At 36.4% G+C, this 25040-nt stretch overlaps 1 protein-coding gene across 50 annotated transcripts in view; it reads right to left on the bottom strand.

The window, feature by feature from the left end:
- The window catches only part of ANK2 (ankyrin 2), a 689728-nt gene that overhangs the window by 38339 nt on the left and 626349 nt on the right, over positions 1 to 25040 (bottom strand). For 23 of the 50 annotated variants that reach the window (XM_030799074.1, XM_030799066.1, XM_030799076.1 and 20 more), the window contains 8 exons: positions 14936 to 15160; positions 13352 to 13450; positions 12214 to 12368; positions 9671 to 9882; positions 8946 to 9150; positions 6374 to 6470; positions 3502 to 3730; positions 2248 to 2373 (listed from right to left, as the gene is read on the bottom strand). In XM_030799074.1, coding sequence (XP_030654934.1) covers positions 2248 to 2373; positions 3502 to 3730; positions 6374 to 6470; positions 8946 to 9150; positions 9671 to 9882; positions 12214 to 12368; positions 13352 to 13450; positions 14936 to 15160 — 1348 coding nt within the window. Of the gene's footprint in view, positions 1 to 2247; positions 2374 to 3501; positions 3731 to 6373; positions 6471 to 8945; positions 9151 to 9670; positions 9883 to 12213; positions 12369 to 13351; positions 13451 to 14935; positions 15161 to 21604; positions 21641 to 25040 lie in introns of all 50 variants that reach the window. The other 27 variants (XM_030799037.1, XM_012502792.2, XM_030799062.1 and 24 more) reach the window with 3 other exon arrangements.

Raw genomic sequence — 25040 nt, 5'->3', positions numbered from 1 at the left:
GCACATTCACAAAGTTGTATAATCATTACCTCTATCCAGAATGTTTTTCATCCTATGCAGAAACTGTCCCCATTGAACAATAGCTCCCCACTGCCCTCTTGCCCGCCCCTAATAACCTCTATTCTACTTTCTGTCTCTATACGTTTGCCTATTCTAGGAACATGTAGAAATGGAGCCATATAGTATTTGTGTCTGGCTTATTTTACTCAGCATAATGTTTTCCAAGTTCATTCATATTGCATCATGTGTTAGAATTTCATTCCTGTTTAAAAAAATTGTGATAAATGTATGTAACATAAAACTTATCATTTTAATCATAAAAATGATTAAACCTAAAAAGGTGTCTAGTTTGGTGGCATTGAGTACATTCACACTGTTGTATAATCATCACTACCTTCCATCTTTAGAACTTGTTAATCTTGCTAACTGAAATTCTGCATCTATTAAACAATAATTCCCCATTCCCCACTTCTCCTGTCCCTAGCAACCACTCTTCTACTTTCTATCTTTATTTCACTTTGTGGAGAGGTCAAAAAAGTAAATTAAAAAAATACTTTCTCTCTTTATGAATTTGACTACCCTAGGTACCTCATATAAGTGAAACCATACAATATTTGTCCTTTTGTGTCTAGCTTATTTCATTTACCATATTGTGGCATAAATTAGAATTTCCTTCCTTTTAAAGGCTGAATAGTATTCCATTGCATGTGTATACATTTTGTTTGTGGACCTTTGGACTTTTGGGTTGTTTCCATTTTGGCTACCATGGCTAATGCTGCTAAGAACATTGGTGTGCAAGTAATTGTGTCTCTACTTTAAATTCTTGTGGGTGTACACAGAGAAGTAAATTGCTGAATCATATACTAATTTTATATTTAACTTTTTGAGGAAAAACCCTAGTGTTTTCCAAAGTTGCTGCACTATTTTGCATTTCCACCAGCAATGCATTAGGGCCCCAATTTGTCCACATCCTTCGCAACATTTGTTTATTTTCTGTTTGTTTGTTTTAATAATAGCCATCCTAATGGGTATGGAGTGGTATCTCTTCATAGTTTTGATCTGGATTTCCCTACGCTGTTGAACATCTCTTCATATGCTTATTGACCATCTGTGTATCTTCTTTGGAGAAATGTCTACTGAAGCACTTCCCTCATTTTGTATTGGGTTGTTTGTAGAATGATTCTGCACACCAATGATGTCAAACATTAGCTTAATTATATAGCTGTCTATGTTAAATGGATCCATTACCCCTGAGCAGTTACTGCTTAATGTGGTGATCTGTAAGAATCTATCATCAGTCAGGCAAAACAACTGAACTAAAAATGGCACAAAGAGAGACTCAGCAGAGATCTTGGGAAAACTTAATAAGAGGTTTGTAGACACATGTTTGGAAAAATAATAAGGGGTTAAAATAAAAAGAGTCATTGCTGATGAACAGTTGGAAATGAGTAGGTAAAGTAGGACTGGAAAAAAAACGACAGAAGCCAGCCTATACCTAAGAGGATTGAGCATTAGGACCTCTGGATTAGTGAAATGAATTGTGAGAAACAAGAAGAAAAATGAGTTTGGAAAATAATGCAGAGTAGAATTATTACCTCCTTTTTATTTCCTGAATCTCTTATTCCTTCATATGTGGTCCCTTTTAGATTGGAATCTAAAATGAAACTTGCATATATCACCTCAAATCCCTAACTTGGATTAGGGATTTGTTGTCTGTAAGCAGAGACAACAAATACCTGGTGCACACAAATGTCTCCATGCTGTTTATTGAATGAATTTATGAAAATATATCAAGTCTATAACTCTATCACAGATAATTTATTAGCTTAAGTGAGATGCTGGGTCTTTTGAGAGATTTTATTATAAAAAGTTGCCACATAGAACTCTTGATCTCCACACTTGTGAAGTTCACATATATTTTAAAATCTAAGCATAAATATTTAAAAGTTACAATAGATAAATAGGCTTTCCTTCAAATTTGGAAAATACTGGTCACTGTGCCTAATTAATGAGTTGGCTATTATTTGTCCTGTTCTCATCCTTAAATATAGTCTATAAAAATTCAGGTTGACTTTGAACCTCAAAAATAAAAATGATTGGTTTCCCAGGGCTGTAAAATGTTACAAATATGGTTAAAAAGAAAACTCTGAAGATGACTGAAAAGCAAAAATTTTCTATTACTAAAGGAAGTCAAATTCTTCCTTGATATTGAAAAAAATGCATCACAAAATTCCATGTATATATTACCTTGACAAACAGAGGAAGTCTATTTTCTTTGAAGGCAAAAAAACTGAATATATGATGCTGGCCACTTTTAGTTAATGGTACCAAGTTGCCAAAACAATCAACGTAGATGGGTTTTCCTTCTAACACCTGAGTGAAAACAGAGAGAAATAACAATAAAGTAGCTGCAATTATAATTGTTGTTTACACAAAGAAGTGGTAGTACTACTTGGAACTTTAAATTCTTATGATACACATACAACCATCTTTAAATTGACAACTGACATTCTATCTGTGACACAGCATGTCCAGCACTCTTTCTTCTTACTAGTAATGGGAATCTTTAATGCATGGTGACATTTAATATTCCAAAACTGTATCCCATTATAAACTATATCCTATTATATACAGTTCCAAAAACTGTATCCCATTATTCCACAAACCCAAAATACATTTAAATCCTAAATGTAAACTTATGCTTGGGTAATTTTTTTTTTTTTTTTGAGACGGAGTCTCACTCTGTTGCCCAGGCTGGAGTGCAGTGGTGCGATCTTGGCTCACTGCAACCTCCGCCTCCCGGGTTCAAGCAATTCTCCTGCCTCAGCCTCCTGAGTAGCTGGGATTACAGGCATGGACCTGGCTAATTTTGTACTTTTAGTAGAGACGGGGTTTTGTCATGTTGGCCAAGTTGGTCTCGAACTGGTGACCTCAGATGATCCACCCACCTCGGCCTCCCAAAGTGCTGGGAATACAGGCATGAACCACCACGCCTGGCCTGCATGGCCCTTATTTGACACCACAATAGGTCAGGTTACTGGACTTCAACGCCCAAAGACCTACACTGATGGAAAATTCTGAAATAAGAAGAAGTAACGTAGAAAAGCACTAGACACCCTGCTTCAACATTTATGCAAAAAGATATACTTCCCAGACTGTTTTAGTTACTATTAAAAAATAAGGGCAACAAAGAAAGCTAAAAACATCTAAAGTACTACAGTCACTTACATACTTTGAGTTTATCAATAACTCATAATTTTTCCTCAAATAATCTTTAAAGGAATCATCTTACCTTCTCACATACACAGATCATTCCTATTGAATAGCTCCAAAATGGCTAAAAATGGCAGATTTTGGATGTTGACCTTCTAACTGACCAAAATGTGAACTTGTCTTTCACTTTTTAATTATTTTATTTATTAAATGATATTTGAAATGTAATCTATTAATACAGGCATAACAACATGGCATAAATTATTATTATTATTTTTGGTACAGTACCTCTACATCCCTGCTTCTGGCCACCTCAGCAAAATTTTCTTGTTGTTCAAGGGTCTTATCCACTTTATCATCAGTCATGCAGAAACACCTCAACCTGGCTTCAATGGGGTCATGTGACTTGGCAAACACTACAAATTTGGCCATATAAGGTACGCAGATAATTTCTCTATATACTTGTGATGCAAAAGTAACGGATTCCTGGATCTGTCGACAATCTATCAGCCAGAACCTATTAAAATAAATAAAGTCAGTTATCTAAAGTTCAAAGTATACCATGTGAAAAATAAAATCAGTTCCTTCAATATGATCAAAGTAGTCAACAAATGCTTCTTGGAAAAAAGGAAGTGAGAGAGGGAGATAATGAGAGAAAGCCAAAGGAAAGAAATAGCAAGACAGGAACAAAAGGAAAGGGAGGAGGAAAGATGGGAAAGCAGAAGGGAGCGAAGAGAAGAGAGAAAGATATCAGGTTTAAGATCAACTATTAAACATTGTATTTCTAATTTTCTTTTTTGGAAACTCTTCTGAATATTCAATTTTCTGAGCTATATATTTAGTGTTTTGGAATCCTTTAGTGGAGTGAACTCAATAGCAGACATAAGACAAGGATCTCACTGCATGGTTTTCTATTTTCCTTGATCCCCCCTCCCTAGCTGTCATTTCATTTCCTGAAACTCTTTTCAACAAAATCTACCCAGCTTTTCCTCCCCTCATTATTCTTTTCCAAGGAACTCTCTAATCACCAAAGTGGAATCAACCCAACCGTTTTTAAAAACCTGCTCCAGAACTCCTATTATATTGCTGAATATAATTCATAGAAGAAATTATTGGCGGCCGGGCGCGGTGGCTCACGCTTGTAATCCCAGCACTTTGGGAGGCCGAGGCGGGCGGATCACGAGGTCAGGAGATCGAGACCACGATGAAACCCCGTCTCTACTAAAAATACAAAAAATTAGCCGGGCGTGGTGGCGGGCGCCTGTAGTCCCAGCTACTCGGAGAGGCTGAGGCAGGAGAATGGCGTGAACCCGGGAGGCGGAGCTTGCAGTGAGCCGAGATTGCGCCACTGCACTCCAGCCTGGGCGACAGAGCGAGACCCCATCTCAAAAAAAAAAAAGAAATTATTGGCTACAATGACTTTATGATTTCCAGCCTCAACTAAGTCTATGACGTTGACTGGCAATTTTTTGTTCACTATGGTAACGTTACTAAATCTTATGACACTCTTTAAGCTTCACCCCTCACCACAGGCTCCAAGAGAGCTAACTTCACAAAGAAAGCTGAGGTCATTAGATGGAAATATTTTCATTTTGTTATTTTATACTTCCAAAGGTGTTTTTTCTTTTTTTTTTGAGACGTTGTCTTGCTCTGTCACCCAGGCTGGAGTGCAGTGATTTATCACTTCTTAATCTACCCTGTAAGACCTTTTATAAAGTGTTGCCAACCAACAGTCCTAGATTTTTTTTTTTTTTTTGCTTTGTTTTGTTTTGTTTTGTTTTTGAGACAACGTCTCTGTCGCCCAGGCTGGAGTGCAGTGATGCAATCATGGCTCACTGCAGCCTTGACCTCCCTGGGCTCAAGAGATCCTCCCACCTCAGCCTCCCTGGTTCCTAGGACTACAGGTGTGCGCCACCATGTCCACCTAATTTTTGTATCTTTTTTGTGAGAGACAGGGTTTCACCATGTTGCCCAAGCTAGTCTTGAACTCCTGGGCTCAAGCGATCCACCTGCCTTGGCCTCCCAAAGTGCTGGGATTACAGGTATGAGCCACCAGGCCCAGCCTCAAGCATTATTTTTGAATTATAGACTACATGGATAATTGTTGCTATTCCCCACTACACCTTCTCATTCTATCTTTGCATCTTTGCTCATGTTATCCTCTTTTTCACTTTTATCTGCCCATTAGGTTCCAACACATGTCTCGAGTCACCTCTTCTCAGATACCCTCTCTAGCTATCCCAATTCGAACACCCTTCTCTCATTCTTTTAGTCCCTCTGGTCTGTACCTCTTATTCAGAACATGTCATCTTCTGGATTACAGTATAGATGCTAAATTGGCAAAACACATTGAAACACAGAACTGTAGACTCAATAGTTGAGCCTCTGGGTGGCTGGAACTATAAACATGTGCCACCACACCCAACTATTGCTATGCCATTACTTAACTATTTGCGCACTTTTATCTTTTCTCCCCCACCCCAAATAGAAATGTACGTTTTAATTACTCTCAACTTCAGTTTTCTCATCTGTAAAATGGACATAATGTCTCTTACCCTACTTAAGTCACAAAGTTGTTGTAATGTCAAGTTAAAGAGAGGTAGCAATGCTTAGCAATCAATTAAAGACCAAAGGAATGGGAACTAACTTTAATCAATTGGGTTAATGTGTGCATAAGCAATAAAACTAGATAGCTTCACCATTTTAAAGATATGTAATACATAAATAAGAAATGTGTATAAGAGCCACTGAAGCCTCTAAGCCTTTTAGACAAACCACGGTGAGATTTGTGCTGTTATCATTCTGTTGGAAAAGTAGTTCAGGCTATTTTGCTAACAACAGGAAATTATCATTCCTAAGGACTTTGGAAGTGGAAAAAGCAGCAGCTGCTACTGACTAAGTCAGAATCATACAGGCAAAGCAGACAATCGCTCCTTTTCCTTAGATTTTAATCGGATTGGTAATACTTTTTTACTGTATTATCACTATTCCATTTGCTGACAGATCTAGTTTAAAATATAAAAGCAAAGGCAGACCATATTTAAAATCCAATGAAAAAATAACTTTTAAACAATAAAGAAACAAAATAAAACAAAACAAAGGGAAGTTTTTTTGGAGGGGAACATAGCACAGTGGGCTTTTCTGTGCTATATAACGATACCTGGCAGACACGTTTGTTGTAAAGGAAACACATTCATTGACAAATGTTAATGGCGTAGTTCCTGTAATATCTTCCCACTGAGCAGGGGTGGTTCCACCTGAAATAATATGATTGTTGAAAAAAATCAGGCAAAACTCCAGACTCTAGATTCTAAAATAAAGTCTTTGTGGTTCTGTGTTCACCAGCCCAATCCCACCCCTCAAAATGACACATTGAAAACAAAATGACTAAAATCTACATGCTAAAAAATGACACACTACCACTCAAGAAACTAAGTTTTAGGGTAGTTATTTGAATAAGTGTTTATTAAGCCTTCTGTTCTCTCCCTGACATTGTGAAGCTTTTATTATAATTGCTAGGCTCTGAAGATAATTTTGAATTGTATACAGCTGATTATTTTTAAATATCTTTTGACGAACTAAAAAGCTGAACGCTCCGTTAAAATAGTGAACAATCGGCCGGGCACGGTGGCTCATGCCTGTAATCCCGGCACTTTGAGAGGCTGAGGTGGGCGGATCACGAAGTCAGGAGATCGAGACCATCCCAGGTAACGCGGTGAAACCCTGTCTCTACTAAAAACACAAAAAATTAGCCGGGCATAGTGGTGGGCGCCTGTAGTCCCAGCTACTCAGGAGGCTGAGGCAGGAGAATGGCGTGAACCCAGGAGGCGGAGCTTGCAGTGAGCCGAGATTGCACCACTGCACTCCAGTCTGGGCGACGAGCGAGACCGAGACTCTGTCTCAAAAAAAAAAAAATAACAATAAAAAAATAAAATAGTGAACAATCTAAATATTCTTTTGTTTTCAAACTTCATATTTTATGAAATTGTTTTCAAAAAAATTCCTCTCAATGTGCAATAAAAGTTTGGCCAAAAAATGTTTGTGAAATAGTAAGAGCTCAACAAATATTGCAAGGTAAATGAAAAAACAAATGAATGTCAAAGGATGGCCCCCTGTACATTGAAAAACTACCATGAAGGCTAATGGTGACTACCTGTCTTTCATTTCTACTGAGAAATTAAGATCACATAGATAGGGACAAAATTTTAGTTCAAAGGGCTATAGGAGGAATATATGTTTGAAATGAAGAAAAGTCTTGACTCTAAAGTTTCTTAAAGAAGAGAACAAGTTATCAAAGAAGGTTATGGAAGTTTATTCTAGTAGGCCTTTAAAATACATACTCAGCATAACTATATGACACAGAAAAATACAAAGGCTCAAATGTCTAGGTATTTAAACAATTAATACATTAAATTATTTGTTAATTTTCAAAATAATTTTAATTAAATTTCAGAAATGTTTATGAGAAACCTGTCTAAAGACATTGGGCTGGAATAAATAGAGTAGATGGTGTTTAGGCCCCTAGAGTGTCTTTAGTTAATCACTATAAGGGCAGGGCGTATCACAGATATTCTTCTGCCTCACCTGTTTCACATCCATGACATTATATTGCACATTATAGAAGGTTAATCATATACCTACAGGGCTGGAATTATGGGAAAGATACCCAGAAATGATAGTCATAACCAAAAATGAGCAATTGGGAAAGAGATCATAAGTGAAGCATATGATTTCCCCCCACTCATTGTAGTATATATATTTTAAAATTTTGTCTTATTAAACTTATGGAATAATCCCGTGGTTCTCTATCATAACTACAAGAAATGTTATGAGTAAGAAGGGTGAATTAAAGAAAACAAAATAAAGGTGAACATTCTGCCAATACAAAAGCGAAATGAAAAAAATAATTCTAACAATACAAAAACATCCAGGGATGATTACTGTTCCTACTAATAATAGTACTAATATTTACTGAATACCAACACCATGTAATTATTGATAAATAGAGAAATTATCAGTTAAATTATTTAGCCCTAGAACAGATTATTCATGTGAATTTTTTTGCCTCTCACTATTTGTGTTGGCATTGTTATGAAGAGACTACCAACGTTCTGGGAGTGTCTTTGGAGAGTTTGGTAGCTGTCTGAAAGCAACTACACAACCACCAATTGAAAAGACCAAAAATCAGTTAATCACTGAAAACCTTTAAGTTGTTTTTCTAAACTTAGTTCAATAGATCAATGATAAAGACATAACCAATTCCATAACATAACAGTTTGGTTTGAACTATTGGGTATAATTACTCAAGATACTACTTTTTTTTCCAGCAGATTTAGTGATCTCTTCAATGAAGGCTTGAAGCCTGAACTTTGGAGACATATGGGTGTGGTTTCGAATCCCAACACCACCAAATATTTATAGTGCAAGTTATAGAACTTCTTTCAACCATGGTTTCCTTCTCAGCAACATGGGGTTAAAGTTTCCTCACAGGGTTACTGTGGAGATTAGAATGAAAACGCATATAAACTATCTAACAGTTTGGCATACAGACTTCATTTAGTAAATAATAGTTGTTTCCTTTCCCCTTTCATTTCCCTAGTTAATTAAAATGTATTCCCTGAATTAATGCATATGACCCTGCAGACATCTTACGACAAAGGTGATTTAATATTTACAATGATCTAAGTTTCTTTTTTCAGAACTCTCTACGAACATAGTCATATGTGACTCACCTGTTATGCTGCATAGTAATCTTAAGGTTGGTGCATCTCCCCCAAAACCATTCAACATGACATCACTTGAAGCTTTGGGGACAGGAATGGTCATGGTAATTGGTTTGTGGAACTTTCTTCTTCTAGGTTCCAAAGTGACTATAGGGCTGAAGGTAGCTTTGTTGCCTAGGATCTTCTTAACCAGCTCACTGTGCATAGGTTGAGCCTTTTCAAAGTAAATACACACACATATATATTTATGTATATATTTTCAAATAAAGAATGAATCATTATATTTAATTTCAAATTTCTTACCCAAAGTATTTTTTTATCTTACAAATAAGTTTGGTGTACTTCAAATATGGCAATCATAAGTTCAGTATTATTACTAAGCACTCATATAAAATTTTGTAAGATCCATGATCTCTGATGGCAGCTCTTGCTTACTAGGAATAATCTGATTCTTTAACAATTTATTTCTCATTTAAAAGCTAATTTCTTTTTTTATTTTACAAGAAGAAAACATTTATAGCTGGAGATTAATTTTGGTTAATTGTCCAAATATAAGCTGAATTTTTAAATAGATTAGTAACCAATAAATATGGATTTTGACTTCAACTCTACTATTAATGCTACCTTCCTTTTTGGTGTGATTACAAAACAAAGGTAACAGTCCTTGACAAAGCTAATTTTTAATCATTAGAATAGAATCCTGTTAGGATCATTTGCATCTAACATGGGCATACCTGCAGGCCTACACGGATCCGCTTGGTGAGTGCCCCCTCTGGGAAGACGGCCTGCACCTGGGGCACCACTGTGCTGCTCAGTACACCACCTTCTGGGCCAATCAGATTGCTGTCCTGTTTGATACGAGACACCACTGCAAAGTACTGTGGGAAGTCTCGGGTGATGATGCGGCAGATTCGTTTCTTTTCTAGGTCTTCTGGGCTATCCAGTACTAAGACAAGAAATGACCCACCTTCATTCACATAGCAAAGATTTCCTTCTGACAGCATTCTAGCCAACTCATTCGCTTGGTTAATAATGAACAGAAGTGCCAGCAAAACACATTTTTTTGAAACAACAGGAAAATTTTAAAAAGCAAGGCTATCCTAACAACACCAGAAAACAAAAAAATTGCAATATTTCAAGATCTGTCAGCATTTAGCTTGCATGTTTCCTTTCTTCTCAGTGACTTTCCAGGTCACTGAGAAAGATAAACATTTAGTTCTAGGTGCAGCATTGCAGGGCCACCTTTGAAATGAGAGCCATGAGGGCAAGTATGGAATGAAATGAACCTGTTCTATTCCTGGTTCATGTGATGGAAAGGAAGTTGCTTCTGGACTCCTTCTCTTTGCAAATTTCAAAGTTAGCTGAAATCCAAGTTATTGTGGTTTTAAGAAGTAACACAGCCCTTTGGGTTTTCAGGGGAATAGTGCAGGAATAAAATCTATCTTGGAAGAGTAAGATTCATGTTTATGAGTTTACTCCAGTGGAAGGGTTGTGTCTGAGATACTCACTGTGGATATTAAAAAATCAGTGATTAGGAATTCAGGGTTTCAATATTTCCCTGATGCCATTAAATTTCCAAAAATAACATTTAACATCAAGAGGATGGGATCATGGGCTCTTTATAAATTACATTAGTGTAGATATTCAGGGCAATACAAAAAAAATCAAACTAGTTTAAATGTAGAAAATGTGCACTACATGGATCACTGAATTTTAAGAGGTGATGGAAAGTTGTTCATTTTTAGAAATCATTTACAATTCATTATAGAGGCAGGAACAGCAACTATGTTTTTCTTGATTATTGGGCATAGCTAGACAGTAAAAGTAAAAAGTCCTAGGATCTGATTCCACACAATTGAAGACTGATGCACTGACAAATACTAGCCTATATTTATTTTTAAAATTTCCAGACATACACAAATCTTTAACTTTCTATTAATAGATTAATTAATCTATTAACTTTCTATTAATACCCATGTAAAAAGCTCATTTTTAAATAAATAAAGTTACAGAGTGGGTCCCCATCCAAGGGCAAGATACCAATGCTCACTGGCAGTGTTATTGATAGGTAAATATCTCAGAGGAAAATATCCTAAACCTAAATGTCAGCAAAAGGAATGGTTCCAAGAAGTAGAAGCAGCTAAATATTGTAGGGAACAATTTTTATTAATAAAAACCCTGATCTTTTTACTTTGCTTAGAAGATATTGACTTAACATGTCTAGAGGGCATAATTTCTTCCTCCATCCACCCCTTGGAAAAGATAAGCCTGGCCTCTATTCTTATTCAAATGTTGGTAGGATGTAGAAAGAAATGGTAAAGAAGCTATGGTCAGGCTACTCTTTCCTATCCATAAGCCATATCTGAAACTAGTGCCAGAAGACTCAAGAACTTGATAAACAGCTATACTTGCTCTTGAGTGTCTAGCTCTATACAAAACTTGGTATGTTCCTGGCATGCAGGCAAAGAGCTTGCCCTATTTGTGTAGTTACTTAAAGTTGAATGTGAATTCTGTTATTAGGACTAGGACCTTTTCTCTGTGCAAACTATGGAGACCTGAGGAAGAGCTGCTTTCCTCTTTTCATACTGAGATATTACAACCTTATCCAGCCCAAGACAGAGTTGAGATTTACAGCAATTGAAGTTCTACTGGAAAACTACGTTCCTAAACTAGATGTGTATGTGTGTGTATGCAACTCAACCCTGGCTAACACCCTGTTTGAATTATAGGTAGGAAATTGAATGAACTTAATTTTCCTACCCCCTTAATAATAGAAAGTTTAAAAATTATAGTATTCTATAACTTACTAGTTATAGGTAGATGTAAGTTTTCCAACAGAATAGCTTAACACTTTTTATCAGTATCTTAAATATCTAATGTTTCAAGTTAGGCATTTTTTTAAATCATGGATTTATTATCCAGTATCAGTTCATTTCATTATGAAACAACAATATCTATTCTATCTCGTTTTCGGCTCAAAAAAGTTTACACTAAAAATGGAAGCATGCTGCATCTCTTTAATGAGATGTTTGATATCTTAAAGGCTTTTATTTTCCTGAATGTAACAGGAGTAAGATTAAGCAAAAGTATTGTGCATTCCAACTCATCACTACAGGAGCAAAGCAGATTACCTGCTGTAGTAAAATACCACAAGGGACACACACACACACACACACACACACACACACACACACACACCCCTAGGTCATAAGAAAGAAATGAATCATTTTCATGCTTCCAGTTTAGATTTCTTTTAAAACGCTTGATTTGAAAGTACCTTCATCCATGCCGTTAAGAATTTCATTCAATTCATCTTCAGTGTAGTCACAGAAATGCTCTTTCCAGCTGTCCCCATTCTCACTGCGCAGGACCACCAGTTCCCTTTCCTTTCCTCGAAGGGCCGCAAAGTGAGGGATCTCCACGATCACAGGCCTGACATAGCAATGCAGAACATTCAGTGTGGACAGGAGCTAACCAACAGCAAGACAAGCACCTCGACTCTGTTGCAAAGTGACCTGGAATTCTTCTTTTGCTGGGGACAGGGACATAGTGGGCCATCCCCTGGAGCCCACTGGCTAGCAGATGGTCACACAGTAGCACTCCACCTCAGGGGCACCAATCCTCAGGTACATGCTGCTACCTTAAGCCAAATAATGTTTCCCTGTGAGTGCATGTGGCATTCTGGAACTTCTCCTTTGATAAATGTAAGTAGAACACATTTAACCAAAAGAAATGTACATGCATATCTATGATGTCTGCCAATCTCCTAAAACATTTTCGACAAGGTGCAAAATGACGAAATGGTTTAAGAGGAAAATGGCTCACACATTGCATAATTTGATGTGTCGTAAATGAGGAGATGTCAGAAAGTTGACTACTTGTGAACTAAAGAGCCATGCACTCATGGTTTTTGCTTATATTTTCTTCATTCAAGGAAACAATAGGCATGTGTACACCGTGTGGCCCTAATTGAGCCCCTCAGCAGACAGCCCAGTTGTGTCCAATGCCTATTATATTCAGGATCCGGAACATGCACTGCCCTATTATTTTTAGGTCACATTCGTTCTCAAAATATATAGAGGGTTTTGATTTTTGGGTCCAGGTTGCTTTGATACAGACTCCAAATTCATCATAACAACATCATAACTAGCACATAGTACAACTAGGCAGATCTCATGCTTAAACGAAAATGAAGGTCACAGCACTTTAAGGGAAGAGATATAAAAACATCACTCAAAAATAAAAGTCACATACCACAAGGGTCAGAAATGGTCCACTAAAGATAGGTTATACAGAATTTAAATCATAGAGAGGGACATGTCATGGGCACAATGACAAAAAAGAGAAATCATATTGCAGAAGAAGGAGAAGAATGGGGGGCCAGCAGCCATCAATTTGTTTTAAGTCACTCCTACCCAAGGAATTTGGTTCCAGGAGGCCCCAGCTGAAGAATGCGGCTGACCAAACTTTCTCCCTCATTAAGTGGGGGAGGAGCCGTTGGCAGGTGAAGTTTACTGAGTACATCCAAAGCAGCAGTGAAAGAAAGAACATAGGTAAGCTTCAGGTATTGTCTTCCACAGAACCCCAGCGTCGCCAGCTGATCCACAGGGTGAACTTTGGTTTCACACTGCTTTTGGTTCTGCCCCCTCCATTGGTCACAAAGAGCAAGGAACCGAGACCCAGAGTGTACAATGGAGGCGCGTCTGTGCAAGGAGAGCACTTAGCTGTCCAGTCTGTCCCTAATTAGGTTCACCGCCAGGGCACTAGCCAAAAAGGGGGAAAAAATGCTCCACAAGAAAGACAAGCTGTTGGGAATATAATGAAAACTCTGCCCTGTACAGACGCCAGATGTTTTCATGAATATTCCCCAACAGATCTGAAGATTATTAAAAAGCCTAAACTATCTGAGCATGAGGGGAACAGGGTCTGACACAGAATATGAAAAGAATCATTGGGGAATTACTCCAAACATAATGGCATTTTCTGATGCAACCCAGAACTTCACAGGCTCCTTGTAAAGCTCTGGTCTGTCTGATTGGAGGACATGAGAGGTGGTTGCTATAATTGGGAAATATAAACACACGCCTTTTCAGGTGTGAACATAATTTGGAGCAATCTGCTAATAGTTTGGTCCAAATTACAAAGCTTTAGAACATTTCCTGAGTTCTAAAGCAAGAAATCCTCTTCCCAGTATGACATCGGCAAAGTAAAAGAGATTTTCTCCCAGTATTTCAAGCACCAAGACTTAAATACAATTGATTTGTTTCAAAATATTTTGAAACTTGTCCCCCTCCAAAACTTCATCCTTTTGTTAATTTCAGCTGTAGCTATTCATTTCTTGGCACAATGAAATGCCACTTAATATAACAGCAGCCGTACAAACAAACAGAAGAAAGAAGAAATGCTAAATTCTGCTCAAAATTGCCAAAATGAGCATGGTGGAAGTTAGTCTTGATGTATTTGTCTTAATATAAACTGCGACTAAATAACCAATGTAACGATAAGGCTCAAGGTAGCAATTTTGATGGCTGAAAAAAAAATCACACTGATTAAATTTGTAGGTATTCTGTAAAGGCAACATTGCTTTCCAAAGTAAAGATAATGAATCTGTTTCATAACTACATGAGAATTTACATTTATGTTTGGAACAGAGCAGAATTTTTTCTTTGTGACTTTACCACTTAATTCTCAGATGAGAAAATAATACCTACCATCGGCTAAAATATTGGTTATTCACATTGGGGGTCTGGCAGCTATTATTACATCCAAAAAGAAGAAGTGGTATTCAACCTGAATGTTTAACTCATTAATGCCTTAAAATAAGAGGCGTGTAAGTGGAGTCAAGCATTGAGGTGCTACTTCCAATTTTAAAAATTTCATTGGTGCTGATCCTCTTTCAAAATGGTTTGACATACCTTTTTCCATTCCATCCTAGTGATTTCATGTAGCGGACACAAGCTCATCGGTGACTAAGTGGGAGGTTTATCAGAAACCCTTACCCAAGGAACTGAGCACCAGAAGGTCCAACTTCGATCAGGCGACTGGCCAGGCCTTCTCCTTCCACCATTGGAGGCATTGTTGCCAGTCTGTGGCGCTTGACCAGTCGGCAGGTGACTCGCGTTGGAGCAGTACATTTCCGAGGTGGAATAATGATTCGGAGCCCATTGTGTCTGCATCCTCGCATAGCACCACCTCGGGCATCCACCATAAAACTAACCAGGAAACTAAAAATTAAAATATAAGATTAGATATGTTTTAAAATATTGGGGGCAGATGAACAAGCTTTGTCAAGTTGTTTTTCATAATGCTTTGTCTCAAAATCTCTCTTTTTTATTTAAATGCATGGTGGTAAAATGCTCGTTTTTAAAAGTTATTTTACTTTATACCAATGCCTTTAATTCTGTTTTGTTGTTGTTCTAATTTTTATGTTATTTTAATCTGTAAAGAAGAATTCTAATTTTTGCTGACAATGGTGATATTCAATATAAACTGTAAATTAAAAATAAGCCTAATTGATTTTGAAGGAAAATGGAATGAAATTACATAAAGAACAATTGACAAGTTTCCTTTTGTTATAAATGGAAAGACTTCTGCTTCTTTACATGTACATCCTAAAAAATCTACATGTTGAAATAATACAAGGACAAAGCAGAGAGGAAAGACCAAATTGCAGTTTTTCTGCATCCTGTTCCAACATCATCTTACCCAGGATGTAGATTTTTAACCGATTATATTCTAAAGGAGGAGAAAAGCAAAATAATTAAATGTTTTGAATTGAACCAATTTGCTGGTTAAAATGTACTTTTTTACTTATTGAGTAGGAATCTCTCTGCCAAACCATTCTAACTGAAAGGAAGAGCAGGTGGATAGGGAACAAGTAGGCCCCCCTCTACACCATTTTTGAAGTGAAATTTCAGGAGTGGGAAACCCTGGGCTCATGCTGCTGGAGGGTATCTGTATCATCTGTATCATGATTTTTCTCAAATTGTAATGAATTGAATGTAAAAAATTATAGCTAATAATTTAGAAATGTTAACCGCATCCCTATTAACTTTTCTCCTTTTCTTCTAGGCTAACTGTTCATGAAAAAGGAGAACTATAATCCAAGATGACTTGGTTTCTTTAAGTGTCTTTAAGACAAACAGGTTTGTCTTAACTTTGAAGTTGTTTCCTTTGGGATAGTCTTAGCAGATCCTGATCCAGGTTAATTTGAATGCTTGTCATTTTGTTGGTATTAACACTCATTAAAGTCTCTCAGGCACTTACTGTGTCAAGGAGCAAAAATTAAACAACACAGCAATCTAAGTGTTGTGTATACGTATACAAAGACATACAAACTGTGTGTACTCTCTTTCACAAATTACATTAGTGTCTTTTCAAATTTTCATTGCATTTGCAAGATCTTTACACCAAAATGGGAAGAGGAAAGCAACATATAGGTGTATCATGTCTCTGCTTATAATCTGCTCAGCACAGAACCAAATGGATTTGTCCCACCTAGATATTGCCTCCATGACATTTAAAACATTTGAAAGATATTTTATCGAAGTAAGTTATGGGATATAAACACAAAACACTTATGTTATTTTTAGATAAATGAAGAAAAATATCTTAGCATCTTCTTCAAAGCGGAACACAGAACTCATTAAACATGCTATTAAACAGAAATCCTGTTGCTAGTAATAAAAATGGGTGCGAAGGAGCCCAGAGTGCCTGTCTGAAGCACGTCATGCAGGATGAGACCACAAGAGGCAGCACAGGCCTTCCCACATGCAGGGGCCAGGCTAGACCTTCCATTCATACCTAGCCCGCTTAAGTTTTCAGGAAGGAGTAAAAACTGGGAAGTACAATCAACAGTTCAGTACTGAAGTGTTGATGTTTCTGGTCTTTACCAAAACATAATGAGAAAATATTTGCCACTTTTCTTATTACTAGTCTTCCAGTATGAATTCTTTAAAATTTTCTTTTTTATTTGACTTTTAAATGAACTATTTGTTGCTCAAAAGAATGAAAATACTGGTAACACTTCTAGACAGATGTAAAGTTTTCCTTTCCATTTTACTGTTCTTATTTGAGTAGGATACTTAGGTTGGTTTTTGTAAAAAAGTAGCAAAAAGTGACAAGTTTCAACTAGTGCTACTTCCAAATTCATTGCAATATTTTTGACTCACTGATAATTAAGATTAATATTTCCTTTGTTTTTTTTTTAATCTTTTGGTTGCTGCCTCCATTGGTGCACAGACAGGAACTCAAACTAGTAAGGAATTATTATAATACATCTGCTTAATGTTATCAATCCTCAGTACTATTTATACCTTTGAAGGCATTTAGGAAGTTTCCACACTCATGTTGTGTGCTATAACCTCTCCACTACATTTATTCCCGTGATGGCTTATGGCCTATATAACATGGAGCCTTGATAGAAGAACATGTAGAGTATCTTCTGGTGGCCCATTCTCTAAAGAGTGAATTGAAGTAGCTAAGTTCCTGACTGTAACAATGTTTAAGTAACTACAGGTTAGATTACTTGCCCTGATTGTGTCATTGACTGTGTCTCTTGAAACTCTCTTTTTGTTCTCACTTGCTCTATAGTTCCGTTTCTATGCTCCTTTCAATGCAACATTTGTTACCCTCCTATTGTCAAGTGCCCTGCTAAGAACTGAGGATACAGAAAGTAAAGACACAGCAGCTGCTGCCAAAAAGTTCATGGTGTAAGCCCCAGATGTCACATGATGGTTTCGTCATTACTTGGAACTGCTTACTTTCCTGGTCACTGAGAAATGACTAAGTCCACACATGGGAGCCATAAAAGTGCCATAATAACAGTGAACATGTTCTCCATATTTCTTCCTGTGTCCTCTAGAGCCTGGCACAATGTGGATGGAGCACTTAGCAGGCAGCCAATAAATAACTGTTGAATAAGCGAATGTACAACATAGTGAAAACGGCAAGACGTGAGGAGCTGTATATATTTAGGTCTAAGGCTAACGTAGGAGGAAATTTAATTCTTTAGTCTCTGGACAATCAGAGCAGTCAGAATTCATTCGAATCACTATATTCAGATGTAGGAAAGCAGTTGGGAACGACTATCCTTAATGTTAAATATTCTTCTACAGGCTTATTCCTGCTCTAATATATATAGAAAGACCTAATAAATTGATTTCCTTTGATAGAGGACTAGTAGAAAATGAGAGTAAGCAAAAACCAGAAGTTTGAATTTAACAAAATAAACCGTTTTAATAGAAGTGAAAATTATATGAAGAAAGACCAAAGATGGGAAAATCAAAATAAAAGCACTTAAAGCCTGAAGCTGCAAGCAGATAAATTTATCTATAAGTACCTCTGTGTCATTGTAAACCTGGAAAGTAATATTTAAGTATTGCACAAAAATCCAAAGCAAATTGGAAAAATTCAGGTGCCAATATGCATAATTCAGAGAAAAAACAATTTTTTTTTCCTTGAGAGAGGGTCTTACTCTATTACCCAGGCTAGAGGGTAGTGGTGCTATCATAGCACACTGTAACCTTGACCTTCGGGGCTCAAGCGATCCTCCCATGTTAGCCTCCCAAGTAGCTGGCAATACAGGCAGCATCACTGCACCTGGCTAATGTTTGTTTGTTTGTTTTCAGAGATGGGGTCTCCCTATGTTGCTCAGGCTGGTTTTGAACTCCTAGGCTCAAGCAATCCTCCTGCCTTTGACTTCCAAAGTGCTGGGATTACAGGTATGAGCCACCGTGCCTGGCCTAAATTAAATTTTTAAAGAAAACAAGACTTTTTGTTTTTATCAAGTAACTAAAGGAAGAAACACAAACCAAAAAAACCCACCAAGTTGTAGTGAGGAAATTTTCTTTAGAAGAGAAAGAGAAGAGAGAGAAGAAAGTAAAACAGAAAGATGTCAAGAAAGAAATAAAAATAATGGAAGATATAAAAAAGCTAAATATTAATAGTCAAAATAAGTAAAACTGTTTATAAAATCTAGCAAGAAAATACTCTAAACAAATTAGACTCAAATAATGTAATTGCCAAACAACTGATAAAAATGCTGAATTTACAGAATTGCATAATAAAAGAAGTCCTTTCTTTAAATAAAAGGGAATAGGAAAAATAACTCAAGTTTATAGCTAGGTGTTGATGAAAAGTCTACTGACAATAGTCAGTATGCTTATCAGTGAATCCCAACAGTTGATAATATAAAATTGGGTAAGCATCTGAGCATTTTCATTAAAAATATCAGAATACCCAAAAGTGCCACTATTTGGACAGGTAATAGAGTTAGGAGACAGGTATTCTACCACGTAAAAAACAACTGCAAATAAGCAAAAAACAAATTGTAAGCAAACGTACTTTTATGTACCACAGGAAAATGAGAACGGGTAGAAGGTGTGAGTCGCGAGATGAGTCGTTCACATACTAGAGTTGACTGAATCAATATGATTTTTCTCAAGTTTGCAGGAGATTAAAAATGGGACAAGATAATCCCCATAAACATTTGGAGATGAAAATAATTGAAGTAAAAATATATAATTAAATATGTTTAGAGGAGGTGGTAATACAGATTCATGGCTCTGCCTGTCATCTATGATCTTTAAGATTGAAGCCTCACCTGGCAATGAAAAATAATCCTGTTACCACTTAAGGTTATGGTGAGAAATCTTGTGTGGGTAAAGCATACGGAATTCAATAAATGCTTGTTCCCATCATTTTCCTTTCTCTACACTTACAGGATTTTACATATTTTAAATATCTTAAACATAATACAATATACCACTTGAAAAACGAATGGAGAAACTAACCTTTATTGAGTACCTACAATGAACCTGGAACTATGCTAAGTAGTTTAATATGATGATGAAGTTTTTATTAGTTTATGAAGTTTACTTAAATAAGATATAAAAATACTATTAACACAAAGCACAGGAGAATGCAGCAAGTACCATGCTCTTCCCTGGGTCTAGTTATATCTCTATCTTGAATTAATGTTGTAACCTCAGGTAAGTCACTTAACATCTTTAGATTTCAGTTTTCTTATCCATAAAATGGGATACTTATACTAAATAGCCTCTAAGTTGCCTTCCAGTATTAAAATTATATGCACAGTTTACTGTTAACTAGGTTAGGAAACCTACTTAAATCTTTCATTTCAGATGCTCTGAAAGAATTCCTAATTGGAAAATAAACTGCTATTACTTCAGGAAATATATATCATTTTTGCTTTATGGTTAAAACAGCTGTTTTGCAGAAAATGTGTACACACACTGCACTAAACATTGACTTAAGACTGTACATACAAAAAATATCATGTAACACTCAGCTTTAATTGCATCTCTTACTCTCCAAATGAAATTCAGCAATCATGCAAAGTAGAAACTCTTGTTGAAGTTTTCTAAATTGTGAGATACAATGTTATCACAATTTAAAAAGAATAAAAGCAAAAGCAACCATTATTATGCAGATGACTTGCCTACAAATACACAATTTGATTAGCTAAACAGTACATGCTTCAGAGGAGGCAGCAGAAAACCATGATCCAGTCATTTGAGGACTACATCCTCCACCCCCAAAGTTACTATTCCTTTAGTTTTATTTTTAATTCTTTGAGGACCATGGGATGGGAATGGGGGGGAAATTGCAGCATTCAGAGTTAGTTGAAAGAACAGGAAAAAAAATCATCAGAGTGCTTCAGTGATCCTCATATACATAGCAAGACGGCCTCAGATTAAATCTGATTTCTGAGGTACTGTGAGAAAAACCATAGCATGAGCTCTTTCTCCTCTGTAATTCCCTTAATTCCTTCCTAATTCTCCAAATTCTATAAACTTAAAAATTGCTTGGATATGGCTTTGAAAAAAGTGGTTCAAATTTGTTAAAATCACCAAACAATTGTTTATCAACCACTGTGTTCATGTATGGAAAGACAATAGCGTGTATTTGAGAAAAAGTATAAGGATGTATATAAAAGTTTTCAAAAATAAAAATATAAAACTGTCTTTTTTGTAGACTGACAATTTGTAGTACCATAATGGATGGCTGTATAATAAAAATACTATAATTAGCAGTCTAATAGGAACCTTTAAAAATAACTTTAAATAAATAACAGAATAATGGGTATTTTTAGAACACTAGTCATTCTAAAGTACAATTTCTAAAATATCAAAAGGTTGCATTTATAGCAGTACTAGCAAGGAAATGCACTATTAATACACTTTCAGCCTTTGCCTCACCTAGAATAGGGTATTTAAAATAAAACCCAGAACAACAAAAAAACCCTCTGCTAAGTGCCACTTAAAATCATAACCTTTAATAAAACCCTAAAATAGCTTGACCAATTTGCATAATTGTAGGGAACAACATTTTTCATCTCTATGTAGCACTTTTTCTCACAAAAGAAGCTGGAGATGTGGAGACCCATGACCAAGATAGGCAGTCCACAGTAAGTCTGGAACAGCCCCACTTTATTTCCACTGAAATTAAAAATACCACTTTCTCTTCATCACAGAGAAAGGGGAATTCAGCAATAGCCACAATTTGGAGAATATCAATCTTTCTAGCTCTTTGGCTAGGTATCTTCACACTAAAGCATCCTGAGGCAAGGAATACGCAGAAGGAGATGGCAAAAGGGGGAGAGGAATAGGCAACATGTTCAGAGAAAGAATTATGCAGTAGTTCACCTGCTGTTGTCACGTTCAAGACATGGAGAGGCGCGGCTGCAACAGAATAGATACTTTAGCACAGAAAAGGAACGGATAAAGTGAAATATAAGGAAGGAACTCAGAAGTGACTTATTATTTATACACCAATACAGTATTCATCGAAAACAAATGGAAATCGAAATGAGATATAGCTCGAGAAGAGCAAGGTATGGGGGCTTTGTGGCAACTCCCAGTTTAGAGAACTGGGGATGTTATGAAATCACTGGATATGGGTTTTTAACCTTGGTCAGCATTGGCTTGTGAGGGCGTTTAACAAAATCTGAGTGTCCAAGAAGCTACAGAAACATCAAGGGTTATTATGATGAAAAACATAAAGTCTTTGATTTGATGGACACAGTTTTGACGCAAAGGTTTTTGTTTTATACATTTAATACTTTAAAAATAATGATAATAACTTTTTCGGCTATCACAGAAGAAATGCAAAAAGAAAAGGCATAATTTAAAGTATAGATCAACAACAAACAGTAGCATAAACTATAAGGCAGGGTAGGTAATATCAATTACCTACTAGAGTATAGCAAAAAAAGCTATGCAAACAAAGTCTTGGTGCTTTTGTCAATACTTCATTTCCTGCTTTAGAGATTGCTGTCTTCCTCATTGGTCATAATGTCTAATCCCACATTATAGTTCTACCTTCCACTCCTCTTCTACTTATGATCTGCTCTTCCGTAAAACCCTCCATAAGCTTTCACAAGATTCTCTTGTGTTTCAACCCTAATGACATACAAAAGTATACATGCTTAATGGACCAGAAATCCAACCTTACTAAACACTTGTTTTGCTACTTATTATGAAAAAGCTTTCCTCATCTAAAAGAATTTACCTTCATGTATCTTAAAAAAAAACAACCCTAGGGTGTTGTGAAATACATGAATAACTAACTTAACTGCCGTATATATTAGATAAACATTAATATTGCCAAGTGAGAGCCTTGACTTCCTTGCATTTCAAATATCCCATTATTTGAGAGAATATCTTCAAGATGATTTTTAAAATAGACTTTATTTTTGGAGCAATTTTAGGTAAACAACAAAATTGCCTTCAACATGTTTTTATGAAAAGAAGTTCTTTAAAAGACAACCTTATAGACCTCCAGTTAATGTATGACTGTGTAGGACATTTTAATGAATTGACATTTAATTGTTGGCATTTGACTGTAATTAAAACACTACAAAAACTAAAGACCTTTGGAATAACAATATTTAAGAAGACTTACAAAGCTAGCTACTGCTAAGAATTGTGTCTTACATCTTCTAATTCCTTAGGCACTTATGAAATAAGAAGAATTGTAAAATTAAAATTCTTGCCGAAGATTATGTTGTTATGATCATGACTAGGATACTAGAAATAACTGTTGATTAGAGTCACTGTGAATCTGAAAACAATACTTTAAAATAAACAGCAAATATTAATCTTTCTTTTGCCAGGTATTTGCTGTGTGTATTGAGCAGAACAGATTTTTTAATACTGATACTGATTTTTTAATCGCTGATACCTATTGTTCTCTAGTCATGAACATTAGTCACTGGAAACATAAAATAGAGGTAAAATAAAATCACCAATACTGCCTATTGGTAGAAACGGTGTCTTCTATTAATGTAAAATCCCTTTATTAAATTTAACAGAACATTATATGTACAAATCAGTGGCATGTGCATAAAAAACTAACTTTATTATCACCTATATCAAAATATCTGTTTTTTGACTGGGCACGGTGGTTCACGCCTATAATCTCAACACTTTGGGAGGCCGAGGCAGGTGAATCACCTGAGGTCAGGTATTCCAGACCAGCCTGGCTAACATGGCAAACCCTGTCTCTACCAAAAATACAAAAAATTAGCTGGGCACGGTGATGCACACCTGTAGTACCAGCTACTCGGGAGGCTGAGGCAGGAGAATCACTTGAACCCCGGAGGTGGAGGTTGCAGTGAGCCGAGATTGTGCCACCACACTCCAGCCTGTGTGACAGAGTAAGACTTCGTCTCCTTTTTTTTTTTTCCTTACATTTTGGGTAGATCTTGAAGTGGCTTAAGAATCCACCCAATTAATTAAAGAAAAACTAAGTTCTTCAAAAAATAAATAAAAGCTACTATTTAGGAACCTGGTGTATAATGAATAAAACTACAAAAAAATCTTGCTACATGACATGGTATGATGAGTGTTACTCGTATACATTAACATCATGGTAGCTTTCAAATACCAAGAAACTCAGAATCATCGAGTTTTCAATAGTAATAACCCATTCTGTTAGAGTCATCAAATGCATCGTGTTTGTTGAAACAATAAAGACACTAATAGAGAATAATTTGCCTGAATAAAAATAACAGTAAGTCAAACGTTACTATTGTGAATTGCACCACATTGACGCTGCCATTTAGAGGAGTCATAATACATTTTCCTTAATGGATTTGCAATTTGCGAAAGATCTGGAACATGTGTATGGGGATTGTACAAATACTAATCGCTATAATCTATTGAGCACTTATTATTTCCAGGCAAAGTGCTAATTATTTAAAAAGCATTTAGTTATTAAAGCTCCCCTATGGGATCAATAATATAACACTCATCTTATAGATATGGAAACTGAAACTCAGAGATTTTTATATAACTTGTGCCTGATGTCACATACGAGTGTCAGCGTCAGGATTTAATTCTGACAGGTCTGACTCCAAAGCACACTATTAACCACGATGTTTCTCTCTCTTTACAGATTAAGTGTCTTCTGCCTTTAAATAACAACATACATATAGTGTGTTTTCTAAAGGCAGAAGCTAGATGTTACTTAGCTTTTTTCTTAGTACCTGGCACAATGTCAGGTACTTTGTAGAATTACACAAATGTGTGAAGAATGAATACATAAGTGAATGGAAGAAATAAAGAACATTAGAGAGAACTAGGTATACCTTAATTAACTAGGTCTCTCTAATAACCAAAGCCTTATTAAGCAAAGTTTTTCCTAACAGTTTATATAAAACATCTGTACTATTGGCGCTTGTAGACTTTATCAATGCCAGGCCTCCAAATAATTGATCTGGGTTGAGGCCTGGGCACTAGTTTTTTGTTTTTTTTTTTTTTTTGGAGATGGAGTCTCACTCTGTCACCCAGCCTGGAGTGCAGTGGTGCAGTCTAGGCTCACTGTAACCACCACCTCCTGGGTTCAAGTGATTCTCCTGCCTCACCCTCCTGAGTAGCTGGGATTACAGGCGTGCACCACCACGCCCGGCTAATGTTTGTATTTTTAGTAGAGATGGGGTTTCACCATGTTGTTCAGGCTGGTCTCAAACCCCTGACCTCATGATCCATCCACCTCAGCCTCCCAGAGTGCTGGGATTATAGGCGTGAGTCACTGCGCCTGGCTGGCACCAGTATTTTTTAAAGCTCCTAGGTGATTCTA

The sequence above is a fragment of the Nomascus leucogenys genome, chromosome 18, assembly GCF_006542625.1.
Source record: "Nomascus leucogenys isolate Asia chromosome 18, Asia_NLE_v1, whole genome shotgun sequence".
NCBI classification, from domain to species: Eukaryota; Metazoa; Chordata; class Mammalia; order Primates; family Hylobatidae; genus Nomascus; species Nomascus leucogenys.
This window is presented reverse-complemented; position numbering and strand designations above follow the sequence as displayed.